Source organism: Rattus rattus, chromosome 4 (genome assembly GCF_011064425.1).
Source record: "Rattus rattus isolate New Zealand chromosome 4, Rrattus_CSIRO_v1, whole genome shotgun sequence".
NCBI classification, from domain to species: domain Eukaryota; kingdom Metazoa; phylum Chordata; class Mammalia; order Rodentia; family Muridae; genus Rattus; species Rattus rattus.
The window spans coordinates 6,248,227-6,269,301 of NC_046157.1; the positions used below are offsets into that span (position 1 = coordinate 6,248,227).

The window sequence follows — 21,075 nt, forward strand, 5'->3', positions numbered from 1 at the left end:
GAATTGGCAGCCCTTCTCCAAGGAGGCTGGGCACCCACCTCCACATATCTGTGCTATGTGTTGCTGCCCCAAGCCCCATGATTCCCCTTAACCAAGAGGATTCTCTAAAAATAAAACTGTTCGCTACGTATCTCAAGGCAGCAGTTCAAGCTCTGTCATTTTCTCAGGTGATCGGATTGACACATTGGATCTTTAATTTCATGAGGATTTTCAGACTTACCCAACTTAAAAATCTTAAAACTCAATATTACAGAACAAGAGAGGAGTAAAGTGTTGACCATGTGTTTAAGATTAATGTAGAGATTTAATAGAAGGATAATTGCTCTGTTTACAATATGAATATATCCCATGTCTTTTACCTCTATACCTATATCATCTGTTAATTGGAAAGCAAGAATAAATCTTTTTTAAAGATAATTTTTAAAGATCATCTTAATCAAATAAGTTTTATAAATCAATTTTTTAAATCTATTTTTTGACTTTTTTTCTTTACATAGTCACATCCCAACCACAGTTTCCCTGCCTCCACTCCCCCCAGCCCCTTACCTCTCCTCTCCTCTAGGTCCACTCGTCCTTCATTTCTCTTCAAAAACAAAACAACAAGAAGAAAGTAAGTCTCCCATGGCTAGCAACTGAATATGGCATAGCTACAGTAAGGCTGGGACACTGTAAAGCAAATTTCAGGCTAGGCTCTATACATCCAATTTCTAAACACAATATATAACCCAAAAGTAAAAATTAGGCATGCCATGTAAAAATAAAGAGTTTCCTAAAATAAACAAATACACGATGTGGCTGTAAAAATAAGATAGGAAGAGAATGAACGGAAGGTGAGGTACTGGAGAGAAAAGCACAGGAACAAAACTGGCTAAAAGACATACGGCCACAGTCGATGATCTGCAGCAGCAGAGGTTAAGCGTAGCTTGGAGAGGGAAGCAGAGGCAGCACGGCTCCCGATGGCTCGCTGGTGTGCCCGAGCCCAGGTGAGCAGGACGTCTAGCTGGGCAGAGTCGGTGCTACTGTGCTGGGAGACACCACACCCGTCTTCTGTTACACTGGCCCTTCCTCGGGTCTCCTGCATGCCTGCGGCAGATGCTGAGTTAGGTGTTTGTAAATGGGTACCTAATAGTGAATGGCCAGACTTATTAGCTAGGTGTTTGTGGTGAAGATTGGGACCCACCCTGTCTGGAGTAGGTGTTGTTACTGCCATGTTGCTACTGTGTTACTACTGTGTTGTCTTTGGCAAACCACTTACAATTTCTTTAAACTAAGCAAAGACACCTAGGATATAAGGTTATTATGAGAACAAAGCAAAAAAATACATGGCGGGCATTAAATAGAGTCCACAATGGAAGTAATAAATTACTGGTAAATCTGTTTGTCTCTTGGCGAAGGTTGTTCTTAACCCTCTTAAGGCGTAACAGGGTAGGAAAATGGCCTACTTCTTGATGCAGGAAAGGCTTTGGAAACCTGAATAACGGGAGTGGGTGCGAGCGGCTGTGGAGGTGTTTACCCCTTCTCGGTGGCTGGGGAGAACCTACAAGGAAGCTTTCTTGGCTTGTTTGCACCCAGTCTCCATGCATGAATGGAGTCATAACCCTGCCCTTTCCTTATGCTTCCCAAGGCTGATGAAGGTGACCTCCTGTCTTTTCCCAGTCCAATGCAAAGTTTCTCGCTGTCTGGCTTTTGCCGTTACATGTACATTCTGTCTGCTAACACTGTCCTAACGTCTTGGTTCCCTCTGATGACACAGGCGCTATGGTTTCCACTGTTGGAGGCAATGATGGCACCACAGAAGCTGTCCAGCTCGGCTGCTGCTCCTCCTCATCCGCACTGTGAGGGTAAGCACGTCAGAGCCACAGGCCCAGCCACTCACCCCACCCGCCCACTCGCTGTCTGCAAAACCCGCTCTGGCAGTGACCTTCCCCAGTGACTCTCCCCAGTGAGGCCCCATCTTGTCCTGTGTGTTTTTTATTCAGTAATTTATTCAGAAAACGTGCAGTCTCTGCACCTGACCAACAGTCAATTTTAAGATGCCAAACTGGCCTTGGTTAAGTAAGCGTCTGTGTGACCGACTGTTTTCCCCTAACTAAAAGAAAAGCGAACTAGCTGAGGGTTAACGTTTTGTTCCGACAGCTCTGAAGTCTTTGACCATGCAAGTCCTAAACAGCATGGCCACGTTCATCGCCCTCCCGTCCATCCTACAGAGAATCCTGCAGGTGAGCTCAAAGGGCTGGGGAGGCTGTTGATTGATTTCCGTTATTTTACCCGGAAATGAGGCCGAGGCTTATGTCATCTGTGTTTTGTCATTAACTAAAGTTCTAACTGGCCTCGAATCAGTTTTGCATGGTTTCATCCCCCGGGTCTGGCCTTGCAGTTCATGTCCACATTTCCTGGTGGCTGCAGCTCCTAAGAGACAATGGTCGCTTATTTCTAGCTGATCACACTTTCAGATTAAAAGAAAGAAGAAAGAAAGTTCTCTAAAAATAAAGCGAATGTAAGCATTCTAAGTAATGGTTGTTATTTCAGTTTTCTAGCTCATTCTAAATATACTTCTATGTTGAAAACTCACCCCAGCTGTAAATTCTAGCTAGCCTTTTGTCCAGAGTTATTGTAAGAAACACTTTCTCCTGTTTTCTTTGGCAAGAAGACTAGAAACTTTCTGGCTTCATAAAAAAGGGAACACTAAAAATACTGTAAGGTGTATTTTTAGAAAGACCTGTGAACATTCTTGGAGAGACAGCAGGAATTAGACTTAGACTCATCAGTCTTTCTTGTCTCACTTTATGTGCAGAAGACACACACACACACACACACACACACAGTCAAAGAGTGACAGGAAGTCACAGGTCTCTATTTATATCGCTTTTGAATTGTCCCCACCAGCTCTCCTAAGGTCCCTTGAGTGCTCCTTCCTGTGTGCTTTGAGGCGTCTGGACGACCCCACCTGATGAAGGGCTCTGCTTCAGGAGTCTCTCTCTTCATAGAGTGCTCTGTCCTAGGAACTTAGACCCCAGGGTGCCCAGTGGAGGAGCCCTGATTGCACTGAAGGAAATAAATGAGTGTTATGGGTGGGTTTTTGTTTATTTGTTTGGTCTCTTGAGACACGTTTCGATGTGTAGCCCTGGCTGGCCTCAGACTCAGAGAGATTTCCTACCTCTGCCTCCCAGTGCCTCCTCAGACACATGCTCCGCCACACCCAGCTCTCAGCTGTGCTAGTTACCACATTCTGTCCTTGACGGCTACCGAATGCTGAGGAATTCTTCAAGGTATACTCTTCCCATATGTTTTAAATCTATTAATCACGGAGTTTGTAAACATGCAATGTAACACCTCCTCCGTAAGGCTTGAAGCAGCAAATCCCAACCTCGGGCGGGTTCTTTCCTGTATGCACATTGGGCTTTGAGGTGAGCTTAGCCCCACGCTATGCTATATTAACTATAACAGAACCCTGCCTTTCCTTTGCACACCATCATGTAACTGAGAAACATATCGTGTTTTAAAAGACCTCTTTATCATACTTGAAAACCTCGGCTTTGACCTGCACTGGGTTCGTGATAAAATCCCGTTCCCAGCAGCGAGTAACCCCTCAGCAGTCAGGAAGCTGTGTTGTTCTTAACCTCACTCTCATGCTTTTCTTTGCTGCGATAGCTCCACCCCTGTGTACATTTAAAGTTTTTACATCTTTTAAAGACACGTTTGTTTATACCAAGCTCTCGACATAGAAAAGGCAGTTATAAACATTTCTCCGACAGGGTAGGTGTGTGGCTCAGCTGATAGCACGCTTGCCTCGCGTGCAGGAATCTCCGAGCCCAGCACCCAGCACTACGTCAGCACCTTGTGTACAGATACATGTGTGCAGAGCCTGGGTTACCCCAGACTCTGTCTCAGAAAAGTAAAAACAAAACGGTCAGCTGACAAGGGAGAAAAGCAAAGGATACAGAAGTTAAGTCCCACCCCGTCCTGAATGACAGATGCGGACGTCTCCTGTGGACTACTCGCAAAGTCTCCTGCATCCTGATTCACATTTTCTACCATGACATTTCAATTTTCCTCTGTTTAACTTTGTATTCTTTTTTTTTAATATTTATTTATTTAATGAATATGAGCACACTGTAGCTGTCTTCAGACAGACACACCAGCAAGGGCTTTGGGTCCCATCACAGATGGTTGTGAGCCACCACGTGGTTGCTGGGAATTGAACTCAGGACCTCTGGAAGAGCAATCAGTGCTCTTAACTGCTGAGCCATTTCTCCAGCCCCTTAACTTTGTATTCTTGAGGAACAAGTTAATCATCATGTATTAGTTTTTTTTTTTTTACCTTGTTCACTGATGGCTTGTGTGCATGAAATGAGAGTCTGTCCCATAAGAATTCCCATAAGAGGGCTGGAGAGATGGCTCAGCGGTTAAGAGCACCCGACTGCTCTTCCGGAGGTCCTGAGTTCAGTTCCCAGCAACCACATGGTGGCTCACAACCATCTGTGAGGAGATCCGATGCCCTCTTCTGGTGTATCTGAGAACGGCTACAGTGTACTTATGCATAATAAATGAATAAATCTTTAAAAAAAAAAAAAAAAGAATTCCCATAAGAGAAAAGAAAATGTTCAAGTTCTTCTGTTCAGAGCACTTTATGAGGTAACACTGTCCATTTCAAGGACTGTCAGCTCTACTGGCACAGTCCCACCCCCTCCCCCTCAGTTTCCCCGCATCAGTTTCAGTGGTTATTATGGTTACGTAGCTCACACTGTAGAATACCAGGCCATGTCTGTTCCACTCCAGTGATGACCTCGTAGTGTATGACATCATTGCCCAGGGCTCGTGCAAGAGGGAATGATCACATCCCAGGACAGAAGCCAAAGATGATTCAGGATGACTGCAGTTCTTCAGGAGCACTATGGTGTCTCTTGGAAATGCCTTAGTATTCCTGATATTTTTTACCAGTCTGGTTGTTACATATTATAGATCTCCTATGCTGAGGACTTAGTTGAGTGTCCAGCACGTGGACCTATGGGTGATAAGCCACCCCCATGCCATAGAGTCTGGGTGCACATTGTCTTTTTGATCCCCGAGCAGTAAGCATCTGCAATGTCGAGTTTCTAGAGAGGAAGGCACCATTCTGAGCTTGCCTCAGTGGCTTCAGATCTCTGGCTTTCTACTCTGTGTCTACCATGAGTCAGTGTATTTTTCATGTTTATATTAATCTTCAGTCTCCTAGGGAAACACAGGGAGGGACAATTATTTACACACATAATTGCCCACACAGCTGAAATAAGTTGATTTTCCAGAGTAGATGGTCTAAGACTGTAGTCTTTAATGGCCGTGACTGGTGTATATTGATCCAAAGTGATGCAGGGGCCTGGATTATACAGCTTCTCTAGGGACATAAGTGCTTGATAAATGAGGAAGCTTTTAAGGAACCCATATTGTAACTCTTTTTTTTTTTCTTTTCTTTTTTTCAGAGCTGGGGACCGAACCCAGGGCCTTGCGCTTGCTAGACAAGCGCTCTACCACTGAGCTAGATCCCCAACCCCCATATTGTAACTCTTAAGTTAGAAAGGCATCGCTGGGTGGGGCAGGTAAGACGGTTCAGTGGGAAAGAAGCTTCCTGACAATGTAGAGCCCATATAGAAGCTTGGCAATGTAGAGCGCATATAGAAGGATAAAGCCAACTCTGTAAGATTGTCCCTGGCCTCCACATACACGCTGTGTACATATATGCTCACCCCTTTCTCTCTATTTCTCTCTATCACACTCACATACACACACACTCACACACACACACTCACACACACACATCACACACACACTCACACACACAGCACACACACATTCTCTCTCTCTCTCTCTCTCCTCTCTCTCCCTCATACACACACATACACATACCCACACATCACACATTACTTCTCTCTCTCTCTCTCTCTCTCTCTCTCTCTCTCGCCCATTCTCTCTCTTGTCCTCTCTCTGTCTCTCTATCTGTGTCTCTCTCTCTCTCTCTCTCTCTCTCTCACCCACACACACACACACACACATACACACACACACACACACACTCACACACACACAGTCTCTGTCTTGTCTGTCTCTCTGTCTATCTCTGTGTCTCTGTCTCTCTGTCTCTCTCTCTCTCTCACACACACACACACACACCACTAAAGTCATTCTTGACTTGTAAGAAAGCTGCTTCTGAGTGTCCCACTGAGGAGACGGTGGGCCTGGTGTACTCTTTCGTAGAGCCATGCTCACACTTAAGATAAAGCTTAGTTAGAAAACAAGTCACACGCATGACAGGGTAAGTTCCAGAGAGACGTAGGGGAAAACGGCAGCCACATCTTTTTCCGGTGTGCATTTGAAATTGTAGTGGGCACCGTATGTCTTCCTGCATGGTTAACAGCAAGTTCAGAGAAACACCAGCAGCCTTTTAGGAGAACTAGCTGGATTCTGCAGAGTAATTATGAGAGCTGGTGTCTGTCGTATGCTGTCCTAGAAGCTAAGCGCTCGCCTCGAATTCTATAATTGATGTGTTGCCACAGCATGAGTATTTTTCCTGGTTTCCCTCTTAAATTATGTATATTGAGGGAAAATGTACTGAAGTAAATATAGAAATGACCTATAAAGATGTCTTCCTTTTCTCTGAACGTAGCCTTTTAAGATATCTTTATTCTTCAGTCTCTCTTGTCAAACTCCAGAACCATTAGTACACTCATACATTTATGGGCATGTTGGAATAGATGTTAAATTGGATTTTATAGTACTGTGCTATCGATTGGCACTGTGGCTAAGAAATGAGTGTATCCAATGGGAGCTTCACTGAAGCGTAATTAAGTAGGGATGAAAGACGTTACATAGATCTGTTTTTATGCAAGAGAATTGAAAAGAGGAAGACGTGGATGTGTGGTGTGCATTGTTTTTCCAGCAGAGGATGTGGGTCTAACTGGCGAGGGATCCCCACTGGTACAGGGATCTTTAGCTCAGTGATGTGCTCTCCGGCTGACAGATCGAAGCAGATAGGACCTGCTCAAGCCCCAACTCACGTAATTAGTACAAAACACACAGCCGAAAGGACTAGAGGAACCCAGGAGGGACAGGTCCATGCTGCTTTAGAAAACACCCAAGCCTGCTGCTAGTCTCCATTAGGAACTGCACTGCCAGGCCCTCCAGAGCCAACATCAGAAGTCAAAACCGAAAATGAGCAACCATTAAATTCACCCAAGTTTCCCAGGACATTTTCTTTCTAAGCTCAGCTACTCTTACAGCATGACTTAACACACAGTTGCCAGAGACATCTCTACAGTCATTGGTTTATCATTCAGTTTAATTACCCTTATTTTCCAGCAAAAATCGTTTGCTTGCTTGTTTTTTATGTATCTATACTTGGGAGGGCAGTGTACACACGGGAGACTATGAAAACTTGGGTTCTGAAGTTTCTAGATGCCGAGTGCAGCCTTTTGGCACCACGGTCCTTTTACACAGTTTGCCTGCTCTCAGCCTCACGGAAGGTGCTGGAGGATGTCAGGGATGTGAATCGGGTGATCCTGCAGCCCTGTCAGGTTCAGAGAACCCCCAGAGATACAAACATCTGCATGTCCAACCCTTATAGACAAGTGAGTTTGCATGAGACCTGCCACATTTTTCTCACTTGTTTGATTGTTGCGGCTCTGTAGCCCAAGTTGGCCTCAAACTCAGTATCCTCCTGCCTCTACCTCCCCAGAACTAGAATCATGAATCACCGGCTCCCCCTTACCAAGCCTCGTACAGTGTAAATGATATGTGAAGAGCTGTGGTAAAAACGTGTTTATTTAGGAAGCGGTTACAATGCAAAGTCTAGACATGTACACACATAGTTATTCCATGTGCACTTGGTCAAATCAGATGCAGGTGCCTGATCATAGGGGTGGGACAGACGGTATAAAGTGCTCCCCTCATGGGGGTGGGACAGACGGTGTGAAGCGCCCCCCTCCCCCCGTATCCGACACATTCTAGCCTTTAGCAAGCGGCATCTACTTGATCTCTGCTCTGTGGCTGGATTTTTCTGTTTGATGAAGTCAGTTGTGCTGTACAGAACTTCGTTAGAGCCGGACCTGCTCATTTGTTAGCGATCCCTAAAACTAATTATCAGTCTGGTCAGACACAGTTTAAAGGGGCACAGAATGTGTTGAAATGAGAATCGTATGATACATTTTGGGTAGAGCAGCTCGTCAATATAGTATATACGTGCAGCCATAGAAATGTCCTCTATTCCATAACATCCCTTTCTGGAGATATCCTCCTAAAAAAGAGTCAGACTCAGACCAAGATTGCAGTCATCATCTTGGACAGTGAGTGGGGAGGAGACCCCGACATACAGCCTGGAGTGACTAGGAAACATGTTGTATTTTAACATGATTTATATTCCGTAGTTACTCAGAAATGTCCGGTGATGTCAGAGTATAGCATTAACTGAACAGTCGGCGTGCAATCATCACGTTGTAGATGATAAGGAATGCATCCTCTTTCGTCGGTTCCAAAAGCGAGGCCTGCAGAGTGTCAGCCGTCTCCAGGCGGGTGGTGTGGGCTTGCACTTCGAGGTTTTGGTCCACTTAGTGTTTGGGGACTGTGCATAATAAATAAGCGGCTTGGCAAACCTACTACAGAGAGTAGTAGAGGGCTTGGCAAACCTACAGGGAGTAGTGAGGTCTTGGCAAACCTACTACAGAGAGTAGTAGAGGGCTTGGCAAACCTACTACAGAGAGTAGTTGAGGACTTGACAAACCTACTACAGAGAGTAGTTGAGGTCTTGGCAAACCTACTACAGAGAGTAGTTGAGGACTTGACAAACCTACTACAGAGAGTAGTTGAGGACTTGGCAAACCTACTACAGAGAGTAGTAGAGGACTTGGCAAACCTACTATAGAGAGTAGTGAGGACTTGACAAACCTACTACAGAGAGTAGCGAGGACTTGGCAAACCTGCTACAGAGAGTAGCGAGGACTTGAGGTTCTAAATTGAGTAGTTCTCAATTTAGCAGTAACGGCTTTCTTAGGAGGAAAAAGCATGCTGAAAGCTGTTTGTCTCCAAAATTGGAGGAATTTAGTTGGTTTTAAGCAAGATGTGGGTGCTGTGGAATTGAAGTACAGATTCTTGCGTTCTTAGATTCTGACGTTGGTTTTCCATGCAGCGGATGAATCCGGGAGGGTTGGTGTCTAATACACTGAGGCTTCTGAGGGAAGGAGAGATGATAAAAAGTTAGATTAGACTTGCAAAGAAGAGAGTCATAGAAGGGACTTGGGTCACCCATTTTATTTTCCAAAACATTTGGGATGTCCAAAGAGAAACAAACTAATCATCGTCTGGGTACAGTTCACAGAAGAACGAGTGTGTTGTGACTGTTAGTACGTAGCTCATCCTGTAAACCTGACGCTCAGGAGAATGGATTGTGGTCTATGGAAGGGCAAGCGTGTTGTAACTGTTAGTGTGGGAGCTGGCCATGAAACTCGAGGCTGGCAGGCGTGATGCCAACCTGAGCTACCTACAAATTCCGAGCCTGACCCACAGAGTGAGACGCCACCCTGGGGAAACAAGATCACACAACATAGCAAGCGCTCAAAATGATGTTAAAGCACCGGGAGTCCTAATAATTACTCTTGTTTTCTGAATAGGACCCAATTTATGGAAAAGGAAAACTTGGAGAGATCCAGGGCCTTATCCTGGGGATGCTGGACACCTTTAACTATGAGCAAGTGAGTAAGCAGCTTGCGTCCATGTTTTCCTTAAGACAGGAAGGAAGCCATGCTTGGCTTTTCTGCCCTTCCCTTCCCTCTGTTGGAATACTTTTGAATTACTACTTGCCAAACTAAGGTCCAGTCAGATATAAATAACCTTCCTCTACTTGTAAGGTTCTTGCTAACTTAATTTTTATACAGAGAGAGAATATTCAGGTGCACTTTACTAACGTTTTTTGACTCATTGGCAAACAGACCAGTAGTTTAATCTCAAAACGGAAGTAGGATACACTTTTGGGGAAAATGGTTAATTAAAAAATCTTTAATCCTTAAAAGGAGTCAGTACAATTATAGAAAATAGCAAAAACAAATTAAGTGTTCTGAAACATTATTGCTGCTAACTAGAAATTTTCATTCTTCTCTTAACTCAGAATTACTTAAAGCTTTAAAGATTCAGTTGGAGCCAGCTTGACTTTGCTCACTCTTTGTCTTAGCCAGGGTTTCTATCCCTGCACAGACATCAGGACCAAGAAGCAAGTTGGGGAGGAAAGGGCTGATTACACTTCCACATTGCTGTTCATCACCTAAGGAAGTCAGGACTGGAACAAGAAGCAGGAGCTGATGCAGAGGCCATGGAGGGATGTTACTTACTATTTGCTTCCCCTGGCTTGCTCAGCTTGCTCTCTTATAGAACCCAAGGCCACCAGCCCAGGGACAGCACCACCCACAATGGGCTGGGTCCTCCCCTCTTGATCGCCAGTTGAAAAAATGTCTTACAGCTGGATCTCATGGAGGCATTTCCTCAAGGGAGACTCCTTTCTCTGTGATAACTCCAGCTTGTGTCAAGTTGACATACAAAACCAGCCAGTACACTCTTTAAAGTACAAAGTGAGGCCTCCTGTGCTGGTACAAAGTCTGCTTTTTTTTTTTTTTTTTTTTTTTTAATTTTATCTCACTTTTAAAATTTTATTCATTTTTACACTCCAGATTTTATTCCTCTCTTGGTCCACCCCTTGACTGTTCCACATCCCATACCTCATCCCCACCCCACCCCTGTCTCCACAAGGATGTCCCCACACCACCAGATCTCTAATCTCCCTGGGACCTCCAGTCTCTTGAGGGTTAGGGTCATCTTCTCTGACTGAACACAGACCCGGGAGTCCTCTGCTGTATATGTGTTGGGGGCCTCATCTCAGCTGGTGTATGCTGCCTGGATGGTGATCTCAGGGGTCCAGGTTAATTGAGACTGCTGGTCCTCCTAAAGGGTCTCCTCCTCCTCAGCTTCCTCAAGCTTTCCCTAATTCAGCCAGAGGAGTCAGCAGCTTCTGTCCATTGGTTGGGTGCACACATCTGCATCTGACTCTTTCAGCTGCTTGTTGGGTCTTTCGGAGGACAGTCGTGATGGGTCCCTTTTTGTTAACACCCCATAGCTTCAGTAATGGTGTCAGGCCTTGGGGCCTCCCCTTGAGCTGGATCCCACTTTGGGCCTCTCGCTGGACCTTCTTTTCCTCAGGCTCTTCTCCATTTCCTTCCCTGAAGTTCTTTCAGACAGGAACAATTATGGGTCAGAGCTTTGACTGTGGAATAGCAACCCCATCCCTCACTTGATGCCCTGTCTTTCTGCTGGAGGTGGGCTCTACACGTTCCCTCTCCTCCTGTAGGGCCTTTCATCTAGGGTCTCCCCCTTGGAGTCCTGAGAGTCTCTCACCTCCCAGGTCTCTGGTACATTCTGGAGGGTCCTCCCGACCTCCTACCTCCTGAGGTCGCCTGTTTCCATTCTTTTCTCAGGGCTTCAGTCCTTTTCCCTTACCCAATACCACATCATGTTCCTCCCTCCCCCTGACACTCTCCCCACCCTTTCCCTCCTAGGTCTCTCCCTCTCTCCCCGCTTGTGGTCTACTTTTTGTTAAGAATTTAGGAGTGAGAAGAAGAAAAATTGAGAGGCAGAGTTTCTCTTAAATATTTTCCTTAAGAATTGGAGTTTTGCCCCAGATGGCACAGGGGGGCTCAACGCCCACCCCCAAGACACAGATGCTAGGAAGTGGGAGGGAGGCTTAGCACATCTGGGGAGATTCGGGCAACTGAGGACCTACGAAGCAGAGAGAAGGGGAGACTAGGAAGAAATGAGTGCATCTTGGCAGTTTTAAGTTTTGCATTTCAGGTAAGGCTGGAGAGTTAAACTGTGTAGCAAAGCGGTGGGCTGTGCCCAGGTCTGTCTTCCCCGACTACAGGGCTCAGCGACAGATGTGAGCACTGGAAATCGATACGGCAAGAAAGCACTTTATAAGCAAGGCAGCCCTAAAGCGACCTACCCTGCTAGCTGCAGAATATCTGTCTCAGTGACAGATGGCAGGTCCTGGGCAGCTTCAAATGACTTTTAAGTGCTGATCAGAAAATGAGATCTCTGCCCAAGGGAGATGAACACTGAGTAACGACCAACGTTAGCTTTCCAGTGAGCGGTACTTGAAGCACTGTCTGCACATTTCCAGTCAGTGGCCAGGGAGCAGGGCTCGTCTCACACCCCCGCTGTCAGCTATCAAGAGAAATTATAAATGCCCTGTGTGGGTTTGACCTCATCGAGTCCTCTGAAGGCCGAGTTAGGGCAGAGCACACGTTTAGGAGCTAATGGCAGGCTTGACCATTTAGCGTTCATCATAGCTGCACACGGAGGGTTCCTGCCGGAGCCCGTGAGTGTGGATGTTGGGTTGTCGCTCTGTGAAGTGCCCTGATTTCAGTTACTCTTCGTCCATCCCTGTCTTTCATTTTAACCCTTTCTTTTGTTTTGATCCGTCACAGACCTTGCTAGAAACAACAGCCAGCCTCCTGAACCAGGATCTCCACTGGTCACTGTGTAACCTGAGAGCGTCAGTGTCCAGAGGACTCAATCCCAAACAGGATTACTGTTCTATATGTTTACAGCAGTACAAAAGACGCCAAGAAACGGCCGATGAGATTATCGTCTTCAGGTAAGAGAGGGAAGGAAGGTTAACTCTCGTGGCCATAGTAACCAAGCAGTAGTACATGTGATCATACAGCCCCAGTCAGCCACTACGTGTAGTGGGCAAGGTAGGTAGGGTCCCTTCCCCACTGCCCTTACGCTCTGCCAGGGAGTGGGGAGGGGATTAAGGGTCTCAGACAGTATGTGTCCTGTGAGTCAGAGTCAGGATGAAAAATGCGCACAGGGCAGTAGCATGGGAGGATGCAGTGTTGCCGGGGAACATGGTTGCTGGGGAACAGTGCTATATTGAGAAAGCACAGTAAGGGGATGTGTCTCTCAGGGATGACTGCGAACAGGACAAGAGACAGAGGGGACTGACTGTGTGAAAAGCCAAACGCACTCACATAGGCTCTGAAAGCTGCGACCATCTTAGTGCACTGCATGTGGAGGCAGAAACCGGTGGCTTGGTAAACCGGGTGAACATGCGCCCTGGTCTGAGGAGAGACCAGTGTAAGGAACTGGGGTGACACCACCCTTGTCCTGCAGGTCTGAGGCTTGAGGTGGCCGCTAGATTCTGAGCAGGGTTATCTAACACACATCCTCTCATCATAAATCCAGCACCATGTTGGCGGGAAGTAGACATTTAGGAATCAGCAGCACACTGATGATCTTCGAACCCCAATACCGAGGGGGGGGGACAGTTCATACAGCAGTGGCACAAGAGGAGAGCTTAGTACCAGGATCAAAGACACTTTCTCCAAAATACCTGAGGAGAGACAACATGGTATGACTCAGACTCAAACTTCCTGGGTTCAGATATCTTTGCTTCTTTATGTGTAGATGGAGGTCGTAGCAGTGCCTACAGCCTAGGGTTTCGTAACCAGCCAGTGGGTGCCTGGCACAAGTAAGTGCTTTGTAAACAGCAGTTGTGCAGGAAGACTGGCCAGTCTGGAGGTGACGAGGAATGTGTTCTTGTCATACAAAGAACCCATTCCTGTGAGAGATGTACATTAGAACCTACCTGTCGTGCTTTTGTTTGATCGTTGGTCCAGTTTAACACAAATTAAAGTTACCTGAGAAGAGGGAACCTACTTGGGAAAATACAAAGTCCCTTCATCAGACTGGCCTCTAGGCAAGCCTATGGGCCATTATTTTTATTAATGATTGTCCTGTGAGGACCCAGACCACTGTGGTTGGTACTGCCCCTGAGCACGTGGTCCTGAGTTGCATAAAGAAGTAAGTAGGCTTGGGGTTGGCAAAATGGCTTAGTAGTTAGAGCACAGGCTACTGGGGTTGGGATTTGGCTCAGTGGTAGGCTTGCCTAGGAAGCACAAGGCCCTGGGTTGGGTCCCCAGCTCCGGAAAAAAAAAAAAAAGAACCAAAAAAAAAAAAAAAAGAGCACAGGCTAACGCTTGCAGCAGACCTGGATTCAGTTCTCTGCACCACACAGCAACTCAAAGCCATCTGTAACTTCATTTCCAGGGAATCTGATGTCCTCTTCTGGCCTCCATGGGTACCAGGCATGCAGGCAAAATAACCACACTCATAAAATGTAAATGGATGGATGGATGGATTGGTGGATTGGTGGATGGATGGATGGATGGATGGATGGATGGATGGATGGATGGATGGATGGATGGATGGATGGATGGGTTGGTGGATGGATGGATGGATGGATGGATGGGTGGGTGGGTGGGTGGATGGATGGATGGATGGGTGGATGGATGGATGGATGGATGGGTGGATGGATGGATGGATGGATGGATGGGTGGGTGGATGGATGGATGGATGGATGGATGGGTGGGTGGATGCATGGGTGGGTGGTTGGGTAGATGGATGGATGGATGGATGGATGCATGGATGGATGCATGGATGGATGGATGGATGGATGAAGGCAGGCTGACCAAGTCATGAGGACCAAGCCAGTGATTAGTGTTTTTCCATGGCCTCTGCTTCAGTTCCTGCCTCCAGGTTCCTGCCTTGAGCTCCCGCCCTGTATTACCTGCGTGATGGAGTATGACCTGAGAGTTGTAAACTGAAATAAAATTTTTCTTTAGTTACTTTTCTATTACTGTGATAAGACACCATACCACAGCAACTTACAGAAGAAAGAATTTATTGGAGGATTACAGTTCCCCCAACTGGGGACCAAAGCATTCAAATATGTGAACTCTTGGGGCTATTTTCATTCAAACCAACACAGTCATGGTGTTCAATTACAGCAATAGAAACTCTAACAAAGACACTCCTGTGCACCAGAGCTATTCATCAGGATACAGAACAGCATGAACACAGGAGTGAAATGTGAACCAGTGGTAGCGACTCTGGAAAAGAATAAAGCATGCAGAGAGGCAAGCAGAAGTTTAGGGGATGGGTGTTTATACAGCATGGTTAGGGATTCCTCACTGTTTAACAGAAAACTTCGAAAATTAAAATGTAGCTGCTTATTACAAAGCAGTACAGAGGAAAAGAGGATGTTGGTAGCTACTAATTAAACGTTTCGATGACGTTTGAGAGATATTAAGACACAAGGAAGTGTCTGTCTCATTTGTAGGGCGTGTTAAGCTGAGGGTTGGGAAGTGGAGGCTGTCAGGCAGTGCCCTTCCTGGTGTACTTCAAGGACAGTGAGTGGGTGGTACAGCAGGTCTGGACAGAGTGAGGGGACAATGACAAGAGGGCTGGCAGAGGAAGAACAGAGGTAACCAGGCAGGAACTGGTTCCTATTCAGAGTTGGACTTTCTTCTGAGAAGGCGCTGTGTAGTTTTGAGAGTGAGAGAGCCATGTTAATGGTCAGCAGTTGCTGTGTTGAGAGTGGAGAATGGGACATCAAGGGAAGATGCAAAGTGCTAGGAAGGCTACTTCAGAGAGATGGCCCAGCGCAGTCGATAGCAAAGAAACAAGAGGCAAAAATTCCAGGGACCATGTAAACGCCAAACCATAGGATTTGCTTATAGAAGTGTTGATCATGGGGTTGGGGATTTAGCTCAGTGGTAGAGCGCTTGCCTAGCAAGTGTAAGGCCCTGGGTTCGGTCCTCAGCTCCAAAAAGAGAGAGAGAGAGAGAGAGAGAGAGAGAGAGAGAGAGAGAGAGAGAGAGAGAGAGAGAGAAAGAGAGAGAGAGAGAGAGAAGTGTTGATCGTTCATGAAGCAAAAAGCAGTCTGGGACAGCTCCAGGGTCTCGCCTGAGAAGCTGCGGGGACGTAGCTGCTGTTACTGAGATGTAGAAGGTCAGATGAAAGCGTGCAGTAGAAATGCAGTTAGTGGGGTTAGGAACTCGTGTTTGGATGTGTTAAATTAAGATACCTGTTGGGTATCCAGGGTAGGGTTGCCAAGGAGACAGATAAGACTGAAGGAAGCAGCCTGGACCACTGGTATACATCTGGGAGTATGGAGCCTGGGGCATCTTAAAGATTTGGAATTAGAAATAATCACTGAAGGAGCAGGGCTAGGTAGAGGAGACAAGGAGAACCTACGGGACACAGGTTCTGTACAGAGAGAAACAGCATGGAGAACGGGGAGGACAGCAGGAGAGAGAAGGACGGCCTTCTAATCCACGTTTCTGCTTAGAGAGAGGGGGATCCAGAACCAACTGCCAGGGACGCCCTTGTAGGAACAGTGTTAAGCTTTAGAGCGTGGCACCTTTGTCAGTGTTTGGAGCCATAGTCTGCCATGCATATGGTGAGGGCTCTCATGTTATTCCCAAATGACTTACATAATTATTTTTCCCAATTGCTTTTTTAAACAATGACCCATAAAAACTTTCAGAACACTACAGTTAGAGCAAACATAGGCTCGGCCCATCTTCTCCAGTCTGGAGCATGCTACTCACAACTTAAGAATTCAAGTAAGGCAAGGCTGGATTCTTAAAGGGGGAGAATATCATTGAATATATGCCCCCTCTTGATTCTCGTCCCTGAATAGCCAGCCACTGGTTACTTGAGATTTTTCTTTACCATATACAAATGTATTCTGTAGTTCATGTGTGTGGATTTTATACTAAGTGTAAATTGTTTGTCTTCACTTCATAGCTGTGGCCATTTGTATCATTCGTTCTGTCTACAAAGTAAGGAATGCACCCTAGAAACTGAGGGTCAAACAAGATGGACGTGCTACAAATGCAGCTCAAGTAACAAAGCGGGCAAACTCAGTGAGAATCCTTCCGAGAGTAAGAAGGGACGGACAACCTCGCCACAGGTAGGACTCGCTTCAGCGCTGGCACGTGCCTTTCTTGTCGGTCTGTTACTCCCGGCCTGTCTTGTCAGGGCCCATAAGCCTCAGTTTACCCGACGGGTTCTGAGCAGGCGTTCAGTGCTGAAGAGCCCGTTCTCTCCGCTCAGCCCTTGAGACGCCTGGAGCCCAGGTCAGCAGCAGAGAAGATAGATAGGGTCATTCTCAGGAACGGCAGGGGGCAGCGGGGACAGATGAGGGCAGGGCAGTTCTGATGAGCACCCACATGGCAAGACAGGAGAGTTCCCTGTCTTGGAGCTGGTAATGGGCAAGGTGCTGCCCCTGTACTCCGCGCCTGTCTTCTCCCCTTAAAGAACTCGCTGCAGCGTTCACTTGAGAAACTTTCGTTGCCCGTGGAGACGAGGGACTGTATCGATTAATATTTATTTTGCAGCATTTTTTTAAAGAGGCATCAGAGCAGAGCGCTCCCTGCTGATCCACAGGTTTGACCACAGAAGGGTTAAAGGAGAACTTCGGAGGACCGCGGCTTGACCACTGAACTGTGACACAGTTGCTGCTTCTCGCTCTTCCCTCACTGTCACGCAGCCCCCACTTGACTCAAACCTGTTACATTACTGTTTTATCTGTCCTCACTGAGCACCGAACCAAAGCTGAGGACGGTTTCATCATGGGCTTCTCTTCCAGATAACGCTTTAACATATCTATATTCCAGCAATCAGAACTCCCTTCTTGTCACTGACATTCATACTTACTCATTTTTCGTTTATATTTTTACTTTACATTGCAGCCCCGCCCTTACAAATCCCTTTCCCCATTACCCCCACCCCTTCTTTGAGGAGAAGGGAAAGCCCCCCTTGGGTACCACCCCTCCCTGGGACCTCCAGTCCCAGCAGGACTAAGCACCTCCTCTCCCACTGAGGCCCACTTAGGGGAAATAGATCCATCGACAGGCACCAGAGTCTGAGACAGCCCCAGTTCTAATTGTTAGGGGACTCGCATGAAGACCAAGCTGCACATCTGCTACGAATGTGAGGGGGCCTGGGTCCAGCCCCTGCATGCTCTTTGGTCGGTGATTCAGTCTTTGTGAGCCTCCATGGTCCCTGGTTAGTTGACTCTGTAGGTCTTCCTGTGCTGTCCTTGACCCCTCTGGTTCACTCAGTTCTCTCCTCTACTCTTCCGTAAGACTCCCCGAGCTCCGCCTGATGTTTATCTGTGGTCTCTGCTTCTGCATCCATCAGCTGCAGAGGAGGCCTCTCAGGAGATGGTTATGCTAAGCTCCTGTCTGCAAGCATAGCAGAATGTGATTAACAGTGTCAGGGATCGGCTCTCTTACATGATATGTGCCTCTAATTGGGCCGGTCATTTGGTTGGTTGTTCCCTCAGCCTCTCTTCTCTCTTATCCCTGCACGTCTTGTAGGCAGGACAGACTACGGATTGAAGGTTGTATGGGTGTGTTGACATCCCCCTCCCTCCACTCAAAGTCCTGCCTGGCTACAAAAGGTGGCCACTTGAGTCTCCATATGCCTGGCTGGTAGGAGTCTCAGCTAAGGTCACTCCCATAGACTCTCTGGAACTTCCCCCGCCATCAGTTGCCTTTCTCGCCCCCATCCCCTCTTCCCACACCTGATCCCCATCTCACTCCCTCTCCCACCTAGGTCCTTCCCTCCATCTACCTCCAATGACTTAATTCCCCTTCCGAGTGAGGTACATGCATCCTCCCATGGGCCCTCCTTACTACTTACTGCCTACCATGCGTGTCTTTCTGGGTCTGGGTTACCTCACTCAGGATGATATATTCTAGTTCTATCCATCTGCCTTCAAATTCCATGATGTCTTTGTTTTTGTTAGCCGAACAGTATTCCATTCTTCAGGTGAGGGACATCCATGTCGTTTACAGTTTCTAGCTATTATGAACAAAGCTGCAATGGACATCGTTGAGGAAGTTTCTTTGTGGTATAATGGTACATCTTTTGGGTCTATGTCCAGGAGTGGTGTCACTGGGATAGAACTATTCCCGGCTTTCTGAGAAATCACCGACTTGATTTTATACAACCACTTTGCAAACTATACAAGCCCTTTGGGTTTGCACTCCCACTAGCAGTGGAGAGATTCCCTATGCTCCTCTTGAGTTTTTGATCTTAGCCTTTCTGACTGGGAGGATGTGAATTGGAATCTCGGAGTCATTTTGATTTGCATTTCCCTGATGGCTAAGGATGTTGGACATTCTTTAAGTGCTTCTTGGCCATTTGAGATTCCTCTGTAGCTCTGTACCACATTTTTGATTGAGTTATTTGGTTTGTTGCTGGTTTCTTGCATTCTTTATATATTTTGGATATTAATCCTCTGTCAGAGGTAGGGCTGGCGAAGATCTTTTCCCATTCTGTACGCTGCTGTTTTCTCCTATCAATGGCGTCCTTAGCCTTGCAAAGGTTTTCAGTTTCATGAAGTCCCATTTATTAATTGTTGGTCTTAGTGTCTGGGCTACTGATGTTCGGGAATTTGTCTCCCATGCACTATGTTCAAAGTTACTCACCACTTTCTCTCCTATTAGATTCAGTTTGTATGATTATGTTGAGGTCTTCGATCTACTTGGGCTTGAGTTTTGTGCATGGTGATAAATATGGATCTATTTCTTCTACATGTAGACATCCAGTTAGACCAGCACCATTTATTAAAGACACTTTCATTTTTCCTTTGTATGGTTTTGACTTCCTTGTCACAAATCATGTCCATGGGTGTGTGGGTTTATTTCTGGGTCTTTGGTTCGATTCCACTGAGACCTGTCTGTCTCTGTACTAATGCCCTGCAGTTTTTGCTCTGCACTACAGCTTGAAATCACCCTTGTCTCCTCCCTGGTTTTGGTGGAATTGCTTTAAGTTTCTCTCCATTTAATTTGATGCTAGCTCTCAGCTTGCTGTATATTGCCTTGACTGTGCTTAGGTACGTGCCTTGTATTCCTGACCTCTCCAAGACTTTTAACCTGAAGGGTGTTATATTTTGTCAAAGACTTTTTCAGCCTTTTTCTTTCAGTTTGTTGGGTGAATTATGTTGATGAATTTTGTATATTGAACCATCCCTGCATCCCTGGGATGAAGCCTACTTGGTCATGGTGGATGATGTTTTTGATATTTTCTTGGATTCGGTGCGAGTATTTTATTGAGTATTTTGAAGTGTCTGTTGTTATGTCTACCTTTTCATTTGTGATTTTCTTAATTAGGATTCTGTCTCTGTGCCTTCTAGTTAGTTTTGCTAAGGGTTTGTCTATCTTGTTGATTTTCTCAAAGAACCAGCTCTTGGTTTCATAGATTCTTTACTTCATTGATTTCAGCCCTGTGTTTGATTATTTTCTGCCATCCACTCCTCTTGGATATGTTCACTTCTCTTTGTTATGCAGCTTCCAGTCGTACCTTTAGATTGCTTGTATGAGAAATCTCCAGTTTCTTTATGAAAGAACTTATTGCTATGAACTATTCTGTTAGCACTGATTTCATTTTGTCCCATAATTTGGCTATGTTGTGCCTTTATTTTCATTGAATTCTAGAAAACCTTCAATTTATTTCTTTATTTCTTCCCTGACCCAGTGATCATTGAGTAGAGTTGTTCAGTTTCTGTGGGTTTGTAGGCTTTCTCTTGTTTCTGTTGCTGTTGAAATCCAGCTTTAATCTATGATGGTCTAATAAGATATAAGGATTTATTTCAATTTTCTTGTTTCTGTTGAAGCTTGCTTTGCGACCAGTTAGTTCATAGTCAGTTTTGGAGAAGGTTCTGTGAGGCGCTGAGAAGAAGATATATTATTTTGTGTTTGGGTGAAATGTTCCATAGATATCTGTTAGGTCCATTTGACTCATAACATTGGTTCATTTCATTGATTCTCTGTTTAGTTTCTGTCTGGATCTGTCAATTGGTAAGAGTAGGGTATTGAAGTCTCCCACTATTAACATGTGGTGTTCAACGGGCAGTTTAAGCTTTAGTAATGTTTCTTTTATGAATAAGGGTTCCCTTACAATTGGGCATTGATGTTCAGAATTGAGATGTCATCCTGGCAGATTTTTCCTTTAATGAGTATGAAGTGTCCTTCCCCATCTCTTTTGATTAATTTTGGTTGAAAGTCTACATTATTAGATATTAGACTGGCTGTGACCACCTTGCCTCTTGGGTCAGATTGCTTGGAAACCTTTTTCCCAGCCCTTTGCTCTGAGGTAATGTCTATCTTTGTGGCTGAGGTATGTTTCTTGTATGTACCAGAATGATGA

The 21,075-nt window shown here is 45.9% G+C and overlaps 1 protein-coding gene across 1 annotated transcript in view; it reads left to right on the forward strand.

Annotated features, from left to right (window-relative positions):
• Vps8 (VPS8 subunit of CORVET complex) overlaps positions 1-21,075 on the forward strand; it is a 198,023-nt gene that overhangs the window by 135,527 nt on the left and 41,421 nt on the right. The window contains exons 41-45 of the mRNA XM_032899998.1: positions 1,754-1,841; positions 2,137-2,219; positions 9,636-9,716; positions 12,495-12,664; positions 16,663-16,828. Coding sequence (XP_032755889.1) covers positions 1,754-1,841; positions 2,137-2,219; positions 9,636-9,716; positions 12,495-12,664; positions 16,663-16,828 — 588 coding nt within the window. The remainder of the gene's footprint in view (positions 1-1,753; positions 1,842-2,136; positions 2,220-9,635; positions 9,717-12,494; positions 12,665-16,662; positions 16,829-21,075) is intronic.